Raw genomic sequence first — 16022 nt, forward strand, 5'->3', positions numbered from 1 at the left:
TTGTGTTTTTTTTTTTTTTTTTTTTTTTTTTTTGTCGGCCGTGGGGCTTGAACTCTGGGCCTGGGCACTGTCCCTCAGCTCTTCAGCTCAAGGCGAGCACACTACCACTTGAGCTACAGCGCCACTTCCGGTTTTCTGGTGGTTTATTGGAGATAGGAGTCTCACGGTCTCTCCTGCCCGGGCTGGCTTTGAACTGCAATCCTCAGATCTCAGCCTCCTGAGTAGCTAGGATTACAGGCGTGAGCCACCAGCGCCCAGCTGTGTTTTCATTTTTGAGGAGGCATAAGGCCCTTAATTTTCCTGTATTCGCTGTTGTGCCCTATCTCCTTTGCTCTCTCTTTGCAAACATTAAAAACAATCTTAAAGAAGTGTAAGGCAGGGCTGGGAAGGTGGCTCAGTGGTAGAGTGCTTGCCTTGCATGCATGAGGCCCTGGGTTCGATTCTTCAGCACCACATAAACAGAAAAAGCTGGAAGTGGCGCTGTGGCTCAAATGGTAGAGCGCTCACCTTGAGCTGAAGAGCTGAGGGACAGTGCCCAGGCCCAGAGTTCAGGCCCCAGGACCAGCAAAAAAAAAAAAATGTAAGGCATTAAGCAACTTAGTTTTCTTCTTTCTTTGGTGGTACTACACTCCATTTTTTTTTTTTTTTTGGTCAGTCATGGGGGTTGAACTCTGGGCCTGGGCGCTGTCCCTGAGCTCTTCAGCTCAAGGCAAGCACTCTACCACTTGAGCCACAGTGCCACTTCCAGTTTTCTGTTGGTTAATTAAAGATACGAGTCTCACAGACTTTCCTGCCCAGTAGACTGACTTTGAATGTCGATCCTCAGATCTCAGCCTCCTGAGTAGCTAGAATTAAGGCGTGATCCCTCAGCACCTGGCTTGCACCTCATTCTTGCTTAGCCAAGTACACTAGAGCCACATGGCCAGTCCCTTTGCTTTTAGTTTATTAGTGATTCATGCTTCACCCCTGGCTGGACTCAGATATCAACGCTTCTGCCTCTGCCTTCTGGTGACTGGGATTACAGGTGTGAGCTCTCATACCAGGCCTAGTTTTCCTTATTTACTCACTTTTTTTAAAAACTGGTTTTGGGGCTTGAACTCAGGGCCTGGGCGCTGTGAGGTGTACTGGTAATTTTATATGTTGAAGGTATTCAGATTTCCTCTCTTTTAGTTCTATATACCTAAATTGTAAACTCTTAATTAGTCCAATTAGGTGGCTAGTTTTCTTCCTTCCTTAGCATAAGTAGCTGGCTGTCCTGTCCCCCTGCTCAATGTCCCAACTTGGGAATTCTGGAGTGGAGTTGATGTGGTGGAGGAGGGGCTTGGAATAGCTGCCATCAAGTTCCCAACAACTGTGTGTGTGTGTGTGTGTGTGTGTGTGTGTGTGTACATGTACACGTGTGTACACTGGTCTAAGGGCTTGAACTTGGGGCCTGAATGCTGTCCCTGAGCTTTTTTGCTCAAGGCTGGCACTCTGCTACTTGAGCCACAGCTCTACTTGTGCATTTTGGTAGTTAATTGGAGATAGGAGTCTCATGTACTTTTTCTGCCCAAGCTGGCTTCAAACCATGATCCTCAGCTCTCAGCTTCCTGAGTAGCTAGGATTGCAGATGGGAACCACCAGCGCCCTGCCTAGCAGCTAGTTGTGTAAAGGATGTATAGGGCCTCACATGGAAGAAGAGCAAAAGCCAATTGAAACAGTTGAGCTTAATTTAGGCCATGGTTTCTCCTTAGAAGTGATACGGAGAGGGTGGATGAAGTGCTTTAAACTATGTTGTCATCTGGCAGACTCAGCAGCCTGGACAATGACATGTATGGACATCCATATCAAATAATTTATCTTGTTGTAACAGGATGTGCGGAAAGCATGCAGAATGAAGCTTTTTTGATAGCTATGTGTGTCTCTTGGCAGTGGAGTAGTTCTGTGGTAGACAGCTGCTCAGCATGCAGGAGGCTCAGCCCCCAGCACCAGAAAGAAGAAAACACTGTATTAACACAGCCCCCACAGCCATCATAGGAAGTGGGTGGTAGTCTCATTTTTCAGACTGTACTGAGCCACTGGGAAATGGGTAGCTATCTTGGTAGTTTGAATTAGTAAGTAATAGATTAGGGACCCCCTGATGGCTGTGCTGTACACAACCTAAACGTTATACAGAGAGAGTTGGGACACCCCCACATAAGAGCACTGTCTACCTGTCCGTGAAAGGTGGCATTGGAAGAATGGAAATAGGTAAACGTTGTGTTGGCATATCTAAGTGGGACAAGTAGGTTTTAAAACAGGATTCCATTTGACTGAAAGGGGTATTTTGATGCCTAGGAGAATGTATGCAGGATTGTGAAGTGGTTATCTCTATGTGTAGTTTTATAGATGATCTTTGTGCTTACCTAATTTTTCTAACTTCTACAATAAATATGAATTATAATGTACCGCTTACAGTTAAAAGATAATAAAATGTTACTTGCTCATGCAGAATTGCAGATATGTAACGTAAGAAATGTCTTTATTTTTGTTTTTTGTTGGTTGTGGGGCTTAAACTGATGGCCTGGCCACTGTCCCTGAGCTCTTTTGCTCAAGGGTAGCACTCTACCACTTTAAGCCTCACTTCCACTTCCAGGTTTTGAGTGGTTAATTGGAGATAAGAGTCCCACACCTTAATTCTCAGAATTCAGCCTCCTGAGTAGGTAGGGTTACAGGCATGAGCCACTGGAGCCTAGCAGGAATATCTTTATTCTTTCTGCTCGTTAGGTTTATAGTAGCTGAACATTGTTCATAAGAGTTCATAAGTGCCGGCACCAGTGGCTCACGCCTGTAATCCTAGCTACTCAGGAGGCTGAGATCTGAGGATGGTGGTTCAAAGCCAGCCGTGGAGGAAAGTCCGTGAGACTCTTACCTCCAATAAACCACCAGAAAAACGGAAGTAGCACTGTGGCTCAAACGGTAGAGCAGTAGAGTGCTCGCCTTGAGCCTTGAGCTGAAGAGCTGAGGGACAGCGCCCAGGCCCAGAGTTCAAGCTCCACAACCGAGACACACACACACACACACACACACACACACACACACACACAGATTTTATAAGTACATAGTACTACTAATAATTTTTTCACACACACACACACACACACACACACACACACACACACAGATTTTATAAGTACATAGTACTACTAATAATTTTTTTTCTTTTTTTTTTTTGCCAGTCCTGGGCATTGAACTAAGGGCAACTGTCCCTGAGCTTTTACTCAAGGCTAGCACTGTACCACTTGAGCCACAGCGCCACTTCTGGCTTTTTCTGTTTATGTGGTACTGAGGAATTGAACTCAAGGCTTCATGCATGCTAGGCAAGCACTGTATCACTAAGCCACATTCCCAGCCCAAGTGTGTATATATATATATATTTTGGGTCCAGTTGTGGGGCTTGAACTCTGGGCCTGGGCGCTGTCCCTCAGCTCTTCAGCTCAAGGCTAGCATTCTACCGCTTGAGCCACAGCGCTACTTCCGGCTTTTTTTCCCCCCTGCTTATGTGGTGCTGAGGAATCGAACCCAGGGCCTCGTGCATGAAAGGCAAGCGCTCTACCACTGAGCCACCTTCCTAGCCCCCAAGTGTGTGTATTTTTTAAACTTTGATTCCTTACTATCATAGAGCATGTTAACCAAGAGGGAAAAATATCACAACTAGCTGTTTTGTTGTGTTTTCTTCCATTTTAAATACAGTATTCACCCCAGTTAGTTATTTTGTAGGTAGATAATTTTAGGCAATTTACTTAATCACTCTATGCCTTAGGGTTTTTGTTTGTTTGTTTTGTAAAATTGGGGTTGTTATAATACCCCTCTTTTGGTGGTAGGGATGAGTGACTGAACTAGTACATAGAAGATGATTAGAACAGTGTTTGACCCATAGTTAATAGCTCAGTAAATGTTGGTAATTATTATATAATCACAATTCACTATTCAGAAAACTTTTAAGATCTTTTGGTTTTGAATTAAGATGTTTTAATTAAGATGTTTTATCTAATTAAGATGTTTTGATCTATGCAAGGTAATATATAACCTTCCAAAGAGTTAACATTCCTTCCCTCCGTCCCTCCCTTCCTTCTTTCCTTCCTTCCTTCCTGATATATATATATATATATATATATATATATATATATATATATATATATATATATATATATATATATATATAGCTTAGGCTGGACTTGGAACTTAAGATCCTTCTTCCTCATCCTCCCAAGTGCTAGGATTAGTCCTGTGCCACTGTCTCTGGCTTCAAACACATTACTACTTCTGTAATATAATGTTTGGGCACTTTGGACTAAATGGGTTAATTCTGAACTGGCTTCGTGTACTTAGTTTTTGGCTAAATAGGATAATTTAGCATAATTTAGGAACACTTTAGGCTAAATGAGATAATTATAAAATAGCTTCATCTACTTAGTTTTACTACTTAGATGAGTTATTTTGGGTTTCAGAGGGTTTTTTTTTAATTTTGGAGGTGGACAAAACTGTAAAATATGCTGGGCATGATGGTACATGTCTGTAATCTGAGCACTCAAGGCTAATGCAGGAGGATATGAAGTTTGAGACCAGCCTGAGCTACAAAGTGAGATCCTGTCTCAAAATCAACCCAACCACAGACATGTACACATGAAACAAAAAGACTCACAGAACTCGTAGAACATTTACTACTGGATTTCAAGTTCCATTTTGTTTTAATATTAAAACACATCTTTATCATAGTATTTGATAACCTTAGAGTGCAAGGTACATGAAAAAATAAAAATTTAAAGAAGGAATTGCTAGTAGTGGTACATCCTGTAACCCCAGCACCGGGGAGCCTAGGGTAGGAGGAATGGAGGGTACCAGGCTAGTTTGGGCTAATAGAGAACTTACGTCTGAGTGAGCGGGTGAGATGAACATGGAGAGATACCATGTCTAAATAAATGAGTGAATAAATAATAGAAAAATAACCACCCTGTCTCCTTTGGTTAAGAAATATGTTAAACCCATCTGAGTCTGTGATTCTGTTACATAATTAGAATCTTTCCCCCCCCTAGAAAAAGGCCTGAGAGTTTTCCTAACACAGTTTAACTTGTTGAGGGATAAATACTTATACTGTGCTGGTTTACTACAAAAGTGATTCTATTAAGGATGTGGTGGGCTGGGCCATGACCCCTCCTTAGCACTCTTTCCCATTCTGTAGGGATGGAGAGTGAGGTGGGTATTTACTCTAGGCCATAAGATTAATTATAGTACTGGACTTTAGAATTAGGTCAGTTCTCACGATCAAGTATTGGATGTCCAGTTCCCTCTGACTCTGGTATTCCTTCTTATGAATAGCACAACTGATCCAAATAGAGGAAACATAATGTGGTGTATAAATGACTTACTGAAAAAGTTTCCTTTCTATCCTAGAGGACTGTATGAAGTCTTGTATCTTTGCCCGCCTGATCCATTACTCTCCCTGTATTCCTGTGTCCAGTCCGTCACAGGACACCCAGAGATTCTCTTCCTTAGTCCCATAGTCTGAATATTTGTGTCCCCCTGCCCCCCATATTAATACATTGAAGTCTAAATCTCCAAGGTGATTGTTTAGGAAGTGATTGATTGGGTCATAAGGGTTTTATAAAAGAGACTCCAGCCAGCCAGTATGCTCTTTGTGTGATGTGAGCTTATAGCAGTTTGCATGGCTGGTGTCTAAAAGTTGACCATTGCTAGACACGTGATCTGCCAGTACCTTTTTAGATTAAGACTTTCCAGCCGGGTGCCACTGGCTCACACTTGTAATCTACTCAGGAGGCTGAGATCTGAGTATCATGGTTCAAAGTTAGACTGGACAGGAAAGCCTGTGAGATTCTTATCTCCAGTAAACCACCAGCAAATTGGAAATGGTGCTGTGGCTCAAGTGGTAGAGCACTTGCCTTGAGCTGAAGAGCTAAGGAACAGCGCCCAGGCCGAGTTCAAGCCCCACAATCGCCGCTTCCCCCCCCCCCCCCCACACACACCTTTTCAGCCTTGAGAATTGTGAGAAATACATTTCTGTTGTGTGTAAGGCACCTACAGACTAAGACACACTTAGCTTATTCAGTTTCAGTTCAACATTAGTCACTTCTTTTATATTTTACTGGGTTCCCATTGTCAAAACTTTCCACCATTGATTTCCTCCCACATGACAGTGTGTGTGTAGAGGAAGTTGAATAGCTAGGATTTCTGGGCCACTATAAGTTTAGGCTTCCAAGTGGCTCTTGCTATTTCTTGGCAGTCATTTTATTAGTCTGATACTTTTCTGATTCCTTACTTTTTTCCTCTTTAATTCTCAGTAGAAGCCATTGACTTTTACCTACGGGAAAAAAAATGTACTATAAACTTGTACATCTTTTTAAAAATTGTCACCAAGATGACTCAGTTTCTGTCATCTTATTTCGTAAATTAAATGAACATTTCCTCACTGGTCACTTCCTTCATTATTTTCAGTGTTTTTTCCTCCCTGCCTTCAATGTACAGGCTTCTGTCAACTTTAATGAACAGCCATTCCTGTTCTTCCCAGCTGTCTTCTTAATTTCACATAATTTAAGAACAGAGTCACTTGAATGCAATTTTGGCATAGTATGTTCCAGCTGTTATTTCCAAGGACATTTTTCTTGTCAATAATACAGGCTTCATCTTGATTTTATTTAGCCTAGAGAGATATATTACTATTGATTTTCACCCAGGCTGTTAACATTCTTTCTTACTTGGCTTTCATGTTGGGATATCAGATTGACTTCCTTTTCTGACAACTGCTTTTGTGTTTTCGTTATTGTTCCGTGATCCAGTCACTACTGTCATTTCCCCCGCCAATCCATGGTCCTTGGCTCCCCTTTCTCCAGTGTCTCTCAGATGGATGTTTTGTATGCTGGTGACTCAGTCCCCTGGGTGTCCTTTCCAGAGTTGTTACTCAGGTGGTTTACTGGATGTTTACATTGGAAGGCTCAAGGAATTTCCATCCCTATTAGATTTATTTTTACTCAGCCTCCTGTCTGCTCCCAGTTTTTGTATTAAATTCATTATACTTGAACTTTGAAGTTGTCTATGATACATTGGTTTTCTTTTTTCTTTTTTTGGTGCGCAGGGTTTGGGTACTGTCCTTGAGCGTCTTTTGCTGTAGGCTAGTGCTCTACCACTTGAGCTACTGCTCTACTTCTGGCTGTTTTTAGTAGTATAAGTAGCGATAAGTGTCTCACAGACTTTCCTGCCTAGGCTGATTTTTGAACTGCAACCCTCAGATCTCACCCTTCTGAATAGCTAGGATTATAAGCGTGAGCCACTGGCACCTGGCTCTCCTTTATTTTGTATATGCATCAATCCACAATTTTTCTCACTTAGATCCTTTTTCCTTGTGTCTATTCTAGAGTACAGCTGCCCGAATAATTTTCCCCAAAACTTAGTGAACTTATTGTTACTAAACTGAAAATTCAAGGTCAGAACATGTGCTGTTGATCTTTGCACTCTCCACTGTGCCAAATAAAGTGAATTGAACCTGGGCTGAATAAATGTTTAAATGGATCACCATTTGCTCAAAACTTTGAATAACTCCCAATGCAGGGTAAAGTGCAAATTCTACTTTATGAATTTCAAACCCTTTCCTGTTACATTCAGCTTCTTCAACTTTATTCCTTACTCTGTAACATCATTAAGTTGTTTTCTTCATATACACCATGCCCAACATTTTGTGTTCTTTGTTTTTCTTTTGCTTGTCAAAGCCTGTTCAGAAATGATCGCCCTGTGCCCTGTTTTATGGTACTGAATAAAACAAGATCAAGTCCTTGTTTACTTTAGGGCTCCTGGGTAGTAGGGGATGGCTGCTATTATAGGCCTCAGGGTGTCCTGCAGTGAGGGAATGTGCCATGCTGTTATCTAAGTCAGAGGATTTCTAGGCAGAGGAAACACTGGCAGGAATTGTGTCCTGTTAGAAGAACTGCAATGCTTCTGTGGGAGAGGGCACAAGCGGCAGGAGTAAAGGAAATGTAGGGGAGATGAGGTACGTAGTAGGGGAGCTGATGGTGCCCATGTTCTTTTTCACTGACTACATCAATCATGAGAACTTTGCCCGAATGGCAGCTATAAACGTAGTTTTTGATTTTTTTTCACACACAGATGTATAATTGTTTGTCACAGAATTTACAGGCACAAAGTGCAAATGTCTATCTTATTTTTACTGTGCTAGGAATTGAGCTCAAGACTTTGTACATGTTAGGCAAGTTTTCTTCTCCTTTTTTTTTGGTCATTCATGGGGCCTGAACACTGGGCCTGGGTGCTGTCCCTCAGCTCTTCAGCTCAAGGCTAGTGCTCTACCACTTGAGCCACAGCACCACCTCCGGCCTTTTTTTTTTTTTTTTTTTTTTTTTTGCATATGTGGTGCTGGAGAATCAAAACCCAGGGCCTCATGCATGCAAGGCAAGCACTCTACCACAGATCCACCTTTCCAGCCCCTCCTTAAGACTCTTATCTCCAATAAACCACCAGGAAACCAGAAGTGGCTCTGTGGCTCAAGCGGTAGAGTGCTTGCCTTGAGCTGAAGGATAGCGCCCAAGCACAGAGTGCAAGCTCCAACACCGACAAAAACAAAACAACAACAAAAACACTCAACTGGGCTGGGAAGGTGGCTCAATTGTAGAGTGCTTGCCTTGCATGCATGAGGCCCTAGGTTTGATTCCTTAGCACCACATTAGCAGAAAAAGCCAGAAGTGGTGCTGTGGCTCAAATGGTAGAGTGCTAGTCTTGAGCTGAAGCACTGAGGACAGGGCCCAGGCCCAGAGTTCAGGCCCCATGACCGACCAAAAAACAAACAAAAAAACCACTCAATTATGGACTGCTTTTGCTATAATCTATACATTCCTTTCAACCTCATTAATAATGTGTTAAAAATTGACACATAATAATTACACATTTACGGGGTATATTTTGGCATTTCAATACTTACATAAAACGTCTAACAATCAGATTAGGATAATTGGTATAAGAGTTACATCAGACCTCATTTGTGTTGGAAACATCCAGAATTCATCTCCATTCTCTTACCTTGAAATGTACAATCAGTTGTCATCAGCAACTTGTACCCTACTGAGGAATCAATCATCCTCCTATCTTCCTGTACTCCAGCACCCACAGGCCATCCTCCCTCCCTCCCTCCCTCCCTCCTCCACACTTTCCCAGGCTCTGTAAGTACTACTGTCCGTTCTTTGAGACCAACTTTTTGCTTCTTTGTGTATGATACTTGTCTCACTGTGCCTGACTTTTTGACTTAATGCCCTCTAGTTGTGTCTAGGTTACTGCAAGTGACAGAAATTCATGCGTTTTAAGACTTGGTGATCAGCTCTCTTGGCATACCATAAGTGCCATCAACTAGGTGGCTTACCAGAAACAGAAATTTATTTCTCATGGTTCTGGTGGCTGAGAGATCCAAGACCAGGAAACGGGTGGATCTTGTGGTCTTGAGGACCTGTTCCTGCATTATAGATAGAGCTTGCTCCCCGTGGCCTTCCATGGTAGAAGGGACTCTGTCACTCTTTTTCAAGGACACTACTTCCAGTCATGAAGATGGAGCTCTCATGATCTATTCAACTTCCCAAAGGCCCACCTCCTGATAATCATCATCAAGATAAAATAGAGGAAGGTTTCCCCAGCTCCACCCAGAGCTTGCAATGCAGGGGAACCAGAACATGGCATCTTCCCTTGGGTCTCCTCAATCTCTTTTATTTATTTATTTATTTGTTTTATTTTGAGTCCAGTCGTGGGGCCTAAACTCTGGGCCTGGGCACTGTCCCTCAGCTCTTCAGTTCAAGGCTAGCGCTCTACCACTTGAGCCACAGTGCCACTTCCAGCTTTTTTCTTTTTGCTTATGTGGTGCTGAGGAATCGAACCCAGGGCCTCATGCATGCAAGGCAAGCGCTCTACCACTGAGCCACCTTCCCAGCCCTCCTCAGTAATCTCTTAAGAGATTACTGGTCATTTGATCTGTAATAGTGATTCCCCATCCTTATTCCAAGACCCTGCCCTACATTTAGCTACTACTTTTTTTTTTTTTTTTTCCGGTCCGGTCGTGGGGTCTGAACTCTGGGCCTGGGCGCTGTCCCTCAGCTCTTCAGCTCAAGGCTAGCGCTCTACCACTTGAGCCACAGTACCACTTCCGGCTTTTTTCTTTTTTGCTTATGTGGTGCTGAGAAATCGAACCCAGGGCCTCAGGCATGCAAGGCAAGCGCTCTACCACTGAGCCACCTTCCCAGCCCATTTAGCTACTACTTGTTTGCTTTTTTGATGCATCATTCTCCTCCCAGAACATAAACTCCGTGTCACCCACAATACTTAATGCCTCCAGGAGAAACATACCTATCATCCAATCAAGTGCTGGGAAAAACTTAAAGGAAAGGATTACTCCTTAAGCTATATTAAAGAACAGATCATTTTAAAGTGGGCCTGGCCTGAGTCTAGGGTGGGCACAAGGGAACATAGCCTCTCTTAGGAGGGAAAATAGCCTGAGGGGAGGATTGGGTTTGGGATAGGTGTGTACCTGGGGTGGGGGGGAGGGTGGGGAGATGGGAAGAGAATTGTTCAAAATGTGGTTGTCTAGATTAGGAGTTCGTGCTGGAGTTTGGGACAATTGATAGAAGGATTCATACTGCAAGGTGAGGTCTTCCACTTCCGCAGAATAAAAGATAAAAGTGTTCTGGGCTGGGAAGGTGGCTTATTGGTAGAGTGCTTGCCTAGTATGCATGAAGCCCTAGGTTTGATTCCTCAGTACCACCATATACAGAAAAAGCAGGAAGTAGTGCTGTGGCTCAAGTGGTAGAGTGCTAGTCTTGAGCAAAAAAAGCATGGGACAGTGCCCAGGCACTGAGTTCAAGCCCCCTGACCAACAAAATAAATATAAAGCATTCTTTTAGAATTGAAAATGAACTGTGATATTTTTCTCATAGTTGAGCCCTGTACAGATATAAAATAGTATTTTTCTATTAGATGAATTAAGTGGGCTACAAAGCTCCGTGCAGATAGTATGTGTGTAGTATGCTCATTTCATATAAAAATCATGATCTATGAGATCGAGGCAATTAGTGGGAAAGATAGAGGAGGGTGAGTTTGAGACCCTTGAGAGAAAAGGGGGAAATGCATGTTTTTGTTTTTTGGTCAGTCGTGGGGCTTGAACTTTGAAAATGAAAATTTAGTTCAGTCCCAGTCGATCAGTTCCTTAATCTTTAGATGAACATGAAAAATCTTACAAGGGCAAAGGCTACTATATATATTGTTGTTGTTGTTGGTCGTATGCCTGAACTCTGGGCCTGGGCGCTGTCCCTGAGCTCTTCAGCTCAAGGTGAGCACTCTACCACTTGAACCACAGCACCACTTCCGGTTTTCTGGTGGTTAATTGGAGGTAAGAGTTTCACGGACTTAACCTGCCCAGGCTGGCTTTGAACCTCGGATCCTCAGATCTCAGCCTCCTGAGTAGCTAGGATTACAAGTGTGAGCCACCAGTCCTCAGCTCACCTATAATTTTTAGAAGGTAATTTTTTTTTTTTTTTGTCGGTCGTGGGGCTTGAACTCTGGGCCTGGGCACTGTCCCTCAGCTCTCCAGCTCAAGGCGAGCGCTCTACCACTTGAGCTACAGCGCCACTTCCGGTTTTCCGGTGGTTTATTGGAGATAGGAGTCTCACGGTCTTTCCTGCCCGGGCTGGCTTTGAACCGCGATCCTCAGATCTCAGCCTCCTGAGTAGCTAGGATTACAGGCGTGAGCCACCAGCGCCCGGCAGAAGGTAATTTTTTTGTGTGTGCCAGTCCTGGGATATAAATTGAGGGCTTGGTGCCTGTCCCTGAGCTATTTTGCTCAAAGATCTACCACTTGATCTACAGCTCCCTTTCTGGCTTTTTTGGTAGTTTATTGGAGATAAGAGTCTCACTAACTTTCCTGCCAGGGCTGGATGAGCAGTGATCCTCAGATCTTAGCCTTCTATGTAGTTCTTTATCAATAAAGTAGTTGGTGAAGATTTTATTCCATTCTGGGGGCTGTTTAATTCTGGTAGCATTTTTTTTTTTTTGTCATGGGGCTTGAACTCTAGGCCTGGGTGCTGTCCCTCAGCTCTTCAGCTCAAGGTGAGCACTCTACCACTTGAGCCACAGCGTCACTTCCAGTTTTCTGGTGGTTAATTGGCGATAAAGAGTCTCATGGACTTTCCTGCCTGGGCTGGCTTTGAACTTCAGTCCTCAGATCTCAGCTTCCTGAGTAGCAAGGATTACAGGTGTGAGCTACCAGCCCCCGATTTAATAATAGTTTTGTTCAGTGGGCGGAAACTTTTTAATTTGATCTAATCCCATTTGTTTTATCTCCTGGGTAATTGGAGTCCTATTGCCAAAATAATTGCCTTTACCTGTATCTTCTAGTGTTTTCCTGTGGTGGTTTCAAACCACGTTTGGCTTTAATGTTCAGTCAGTACTATAATTCTCACAACTACTCTAGGAGCTATAAATTTCAGAAAATTCTAAACAGAATAGACTTTAAGTGTAATTACTGATAGTGATCTCTTGCCACCAGATGGCCCTGTGGGCAAGGATATATGAGCAGCAGCAGATACTTTGTAGTTGCTTTTTGGCTCTTGTTAAATGATGTTTTACTTGGAGCTTTTTATCAATAGTAAAGGGATCAACAGAACTGGCTTCTGTTTTCATCTGGAGAAGACAAATATTAAACTAAAATCAGTACATAGTATTTTCACCATTGTCAACACCCACTACAATTTATTGAATTACCTCATGTTTCTTTGTTTCGTGGGGGAGAAGTTATTTGCTATGCTTAAGAGTGAAATGTTCTTATCGCTAACCATTTGGATGATTTTATTTAAATCTAGCGCTGTACCTCTGAGGATTTAACATAGAATGAAGCTGAGTGGCGTGGAGACTTGACTTGCAGCTCGGCCCCCCTTGATTAGTGTTACTGTCTGAATGTACCCGGTTTCCTTGAGACTCACAAGTTCCTCTCAAGTGAGAATCAGAAATAATTGTTGTAATTTGGCATCTTTCATTATTTTCAGCTTTGCTAATTAATCTTGACACAAAACCAGAACTTGTTTGATTTTGATTTTGCCTGATCATGTTAGTCTATTGATTTTCAATCTTACTAAAAAAAAAAAAAAATTGTATATGACCCTTTTGCTACTTGAAATGGAAAGTCAGTTAAGATTTCTGTCCATATCATTTACAAACATGAATGTAACTTATAAAAATGTGTATTAAATCCATAAATACTAAAGCAGACGGTACCAGGTGATTTAGTGAGGTAAACATATGCTTGCATTTGTATATAGACCAATGTGTATGTGTGGTTAGGCCCCTGTGTCTGTAGGTTCTACATCCTAGCCAGTCACATTCAAAGTGCATGAAAAATGATGATAGGTTTTTTTTAACTTGTAATGACTTCTGTCATTTCCTAAAACAATTATTTATACACATTATATTCATATACATTATATTAGGTTTTTTGGTAGTCTAGAGATGGCTCAAAGTTTGAAAGGATGTGCATAGATTATATGCAAATAATTCTAGCACTCAATGTAAGGCATCTGAACATCCACAAACTTGGTACCTGAGTGAGTCCTGAACCAAGTTTCCCCATCGGATACCAGCCTACAACTGATTGATAAGATCTTATGTTAGTGATGCAGAACAGCCTACAACTGATTGATAAGATCTTATGTTAGTGATGCAGATACTGAAGTGACATTGACATTGGTAACACTAAAATACTCTTAGTACTAAATTCCCAACAAAGCATAGATTTATGGCATTCACGAATATCTAGAAAAAAATTAACTGAAAAAATACGTTTTGCTTGCATCTTAATTGGATTCTATCTAGTCTTAGATATCATCAATGGATATTAAAAATTATACAGAACATGTGACAGTTCTTTTCCACACCAAATTGTTCTGTTGCTAGACCTCTAAAATTTCCCACACTTGACCATCGAGAGACCCCCTACCTTTAATCCCCCAAAATGCCTCCACAAATGTCCTCTAGGGGGCAGTGCTGCTACCATTTGAGAACATTGCTATATTAACCTATAGTATAATACAACTATGTTGCTCATGGAGTTTTAAAATCACAATAACTGACATGTATGCATTCTCAAATGTGATATATTTTGCATCCTAGAATTAGAGGAGTTGATTTGTTCAAATCCTTCATTGTGTTATTGCAGTGGACAAGGGACATAATTTGTCCCTTTGAGAAAGAGACATTTTATTTATTTATTTTATTTTTTGCCAGTCCTGTGGCTTTAACTCAGGGCCTGGGCACTGTCCCCAAGCTTCTTTTGCTCAAGTCTAGCACTCTACCACTTGAGCCATAGCACCACTTTGTGGCTTTTTCGTTTATATGGTATTGAGGAATCAAACCCAGGGCTTCATGCATGCTAGGCAAGCACTCTACCACTAAGTCACATTCCCAGTCCCTTTTTTTTCCCTGAGGCTTGAACTCAGGGCCTGGGAACTATCCCTGAGCTTCTTTTATTCAAGGCTAGAACTCTACCACTTGAGCTACAACACCTCTTCCAGCTTTTTCTGTTTCCGTGGTGGTACTTCATGCATGGTGGTACTAGCTTCATGCATGCTAGGCAAACACTTACCACTAAGCCGTATTCCCGGCCCAAGAAACATTTTAAATTAGGAAAGCAGTGTAGTAACATTACATAAACTAACATTTGTTTTATATATATTTTAACTTAAGTTAAAATTTTGAGACAGGAACTTGCTATGTAACCCAGGCTGCCTTGAACTCATAATCCCCTTGCTCAGCCTTCTTAGTGCTGGTATTACAGGTGTGAACCATAGTACCCAGCTGATATTTTGATGTTTTTGTTTTTTGCAATGCTGGGGATCGAAAGCAGGGCCTTGCTTGCATATTCTAGACAAGTATTCTTCCATTGAAATACATTCCCAGCTCCATTGCATGTCCAAATATGAAAATTTTGGTTTTATTGGTTCTATTGTAACATGACCTAAGTGGTTTATGCTATAAAGCTTCAAAACGAATTTAATTATTGCAGCTTGTTCTATTAAGTGATATAGCATTTTCCTACCTATAGATACTTTTTTTTTGTTTTTTGTTTTTTTTTGGTCAGTCTTGGGGCTTGAACTCTGGGCTTGGGTGCTGTCCCTGAGCTCTTCAGCTCAGGACTAGCACTCTACCACTTGAGCCGCAGTGCTCAAGTGGAAATAAGAGTCTCATGGACTTTCCTGCCCAGGCTGGCTTTGAACTGTGATCCTCAGATCTCAGCCTCCTGATTACAGGCTTGAACCACTGGCACCCGACTTACCTATAGATGCTTTATATTATAAAAATGATATATGTCAGGTATATATATGCTGTCTCATAGATTTTTCTGCCTGGGCTGGTTTTGAATCACGATCCTCAGATCTCAACCTCCTGAGTAGCCGGGATTACAGGTGTGAACCACCAACACCCTGTGAATTTACTGGGTTCTTGCTATTTAATTTGTCCCCTTTTATATAATTAAGACATTAATATTTCTTCTAGTCATTTAAAAATTATTTTATTTAGGTTAGTCTCTTTAAATATCTATATAGAGAGAAGATATTCATTCTGGCTTACTAGTGAGATCTGTGCTTTATTCAATAGCATCTTTAGATTGAGTATTTTCATGGAATGTGAATTGTGTCCCTTTCTGGAAAATGTTAATTTAAGTGTATGTTTCATGTCCTCCAAGTGTAGAAAATTAGTATTTTAAAATTCTCAATACATTTACTATTGCAAAAAAAAGTTAAGATAGGCTTATTCTAATTTAATTTGTGCCAATAAAAGAAGACAGTATTTTTGTTTTTGTTTTTTTTTGTTGGCCGTGGGGCTTGAACTCGGGGCCTGGGCACTGTCCCTCAGCTCTTCAGCTCAAGGTGAGCGCTCTACCACTTGAGCTACAGCGCCACTTCCGGTTTTCTGGTGGTTTATTGGAGATCGGAGTCTCACGGTCTCTCCTGCCCGGG

General features: G+C 41.8%; 1 protein-coding gene across 8 annotated transcripts in view; it reads left to right on the forward strand.

The window, feature by feature from the left end:
* The window catches only part of LOC138804115 (GA-binding protein subunit beta-1), a 40766-nt gene that overhangs the window by 2922 nt on the left and 21822 nt on the right, over window positions 1-16022 (forward strand). For 3 of the 8 annotated variants that reach the window (XM_069988379.1, XM_069988381.1, XM_069988386.1), the window contains exon 2: window positions 12873-13005. The exons of 2 other annotated variants lie outside the window; for them this stretch is intronic. In XM_069988379.1, the coding sequence (XP_069844480.1) occupies window positions 12967-13005 (39 nt within the window). In that variant the 5' untranslated portion in view covers window positions 12873-12966. Of the gene's footprint in view, window positions 1-1438; window positions 2230-10615; window positions 11784-12557; window positions 13006-16022 lie in introns of those variants that run through there. 3 more of the 8 variants (XM_069988383.1, XM_069988380.1, XM_069988382.1) reach the window with 3 other exon arrangements.

Source organism: Dipodomys merriami, unplaced genomic scaffold, assembly GCF_024711535.1.
Source record: "Dipodomys merriami isolate MVZ:Mamm:240054 unplaced genomic scaffold, mDipMer1.0.p SCAF_357, whole genome shotgun sequence".
NCBI classification, from domain to species: domain Eukaryota; kingdom Metazoa; phylum Chordata; class Mammalia; order Rodentia; family Heteromyidae; genus Dipodomys; species Dipodomys merriami.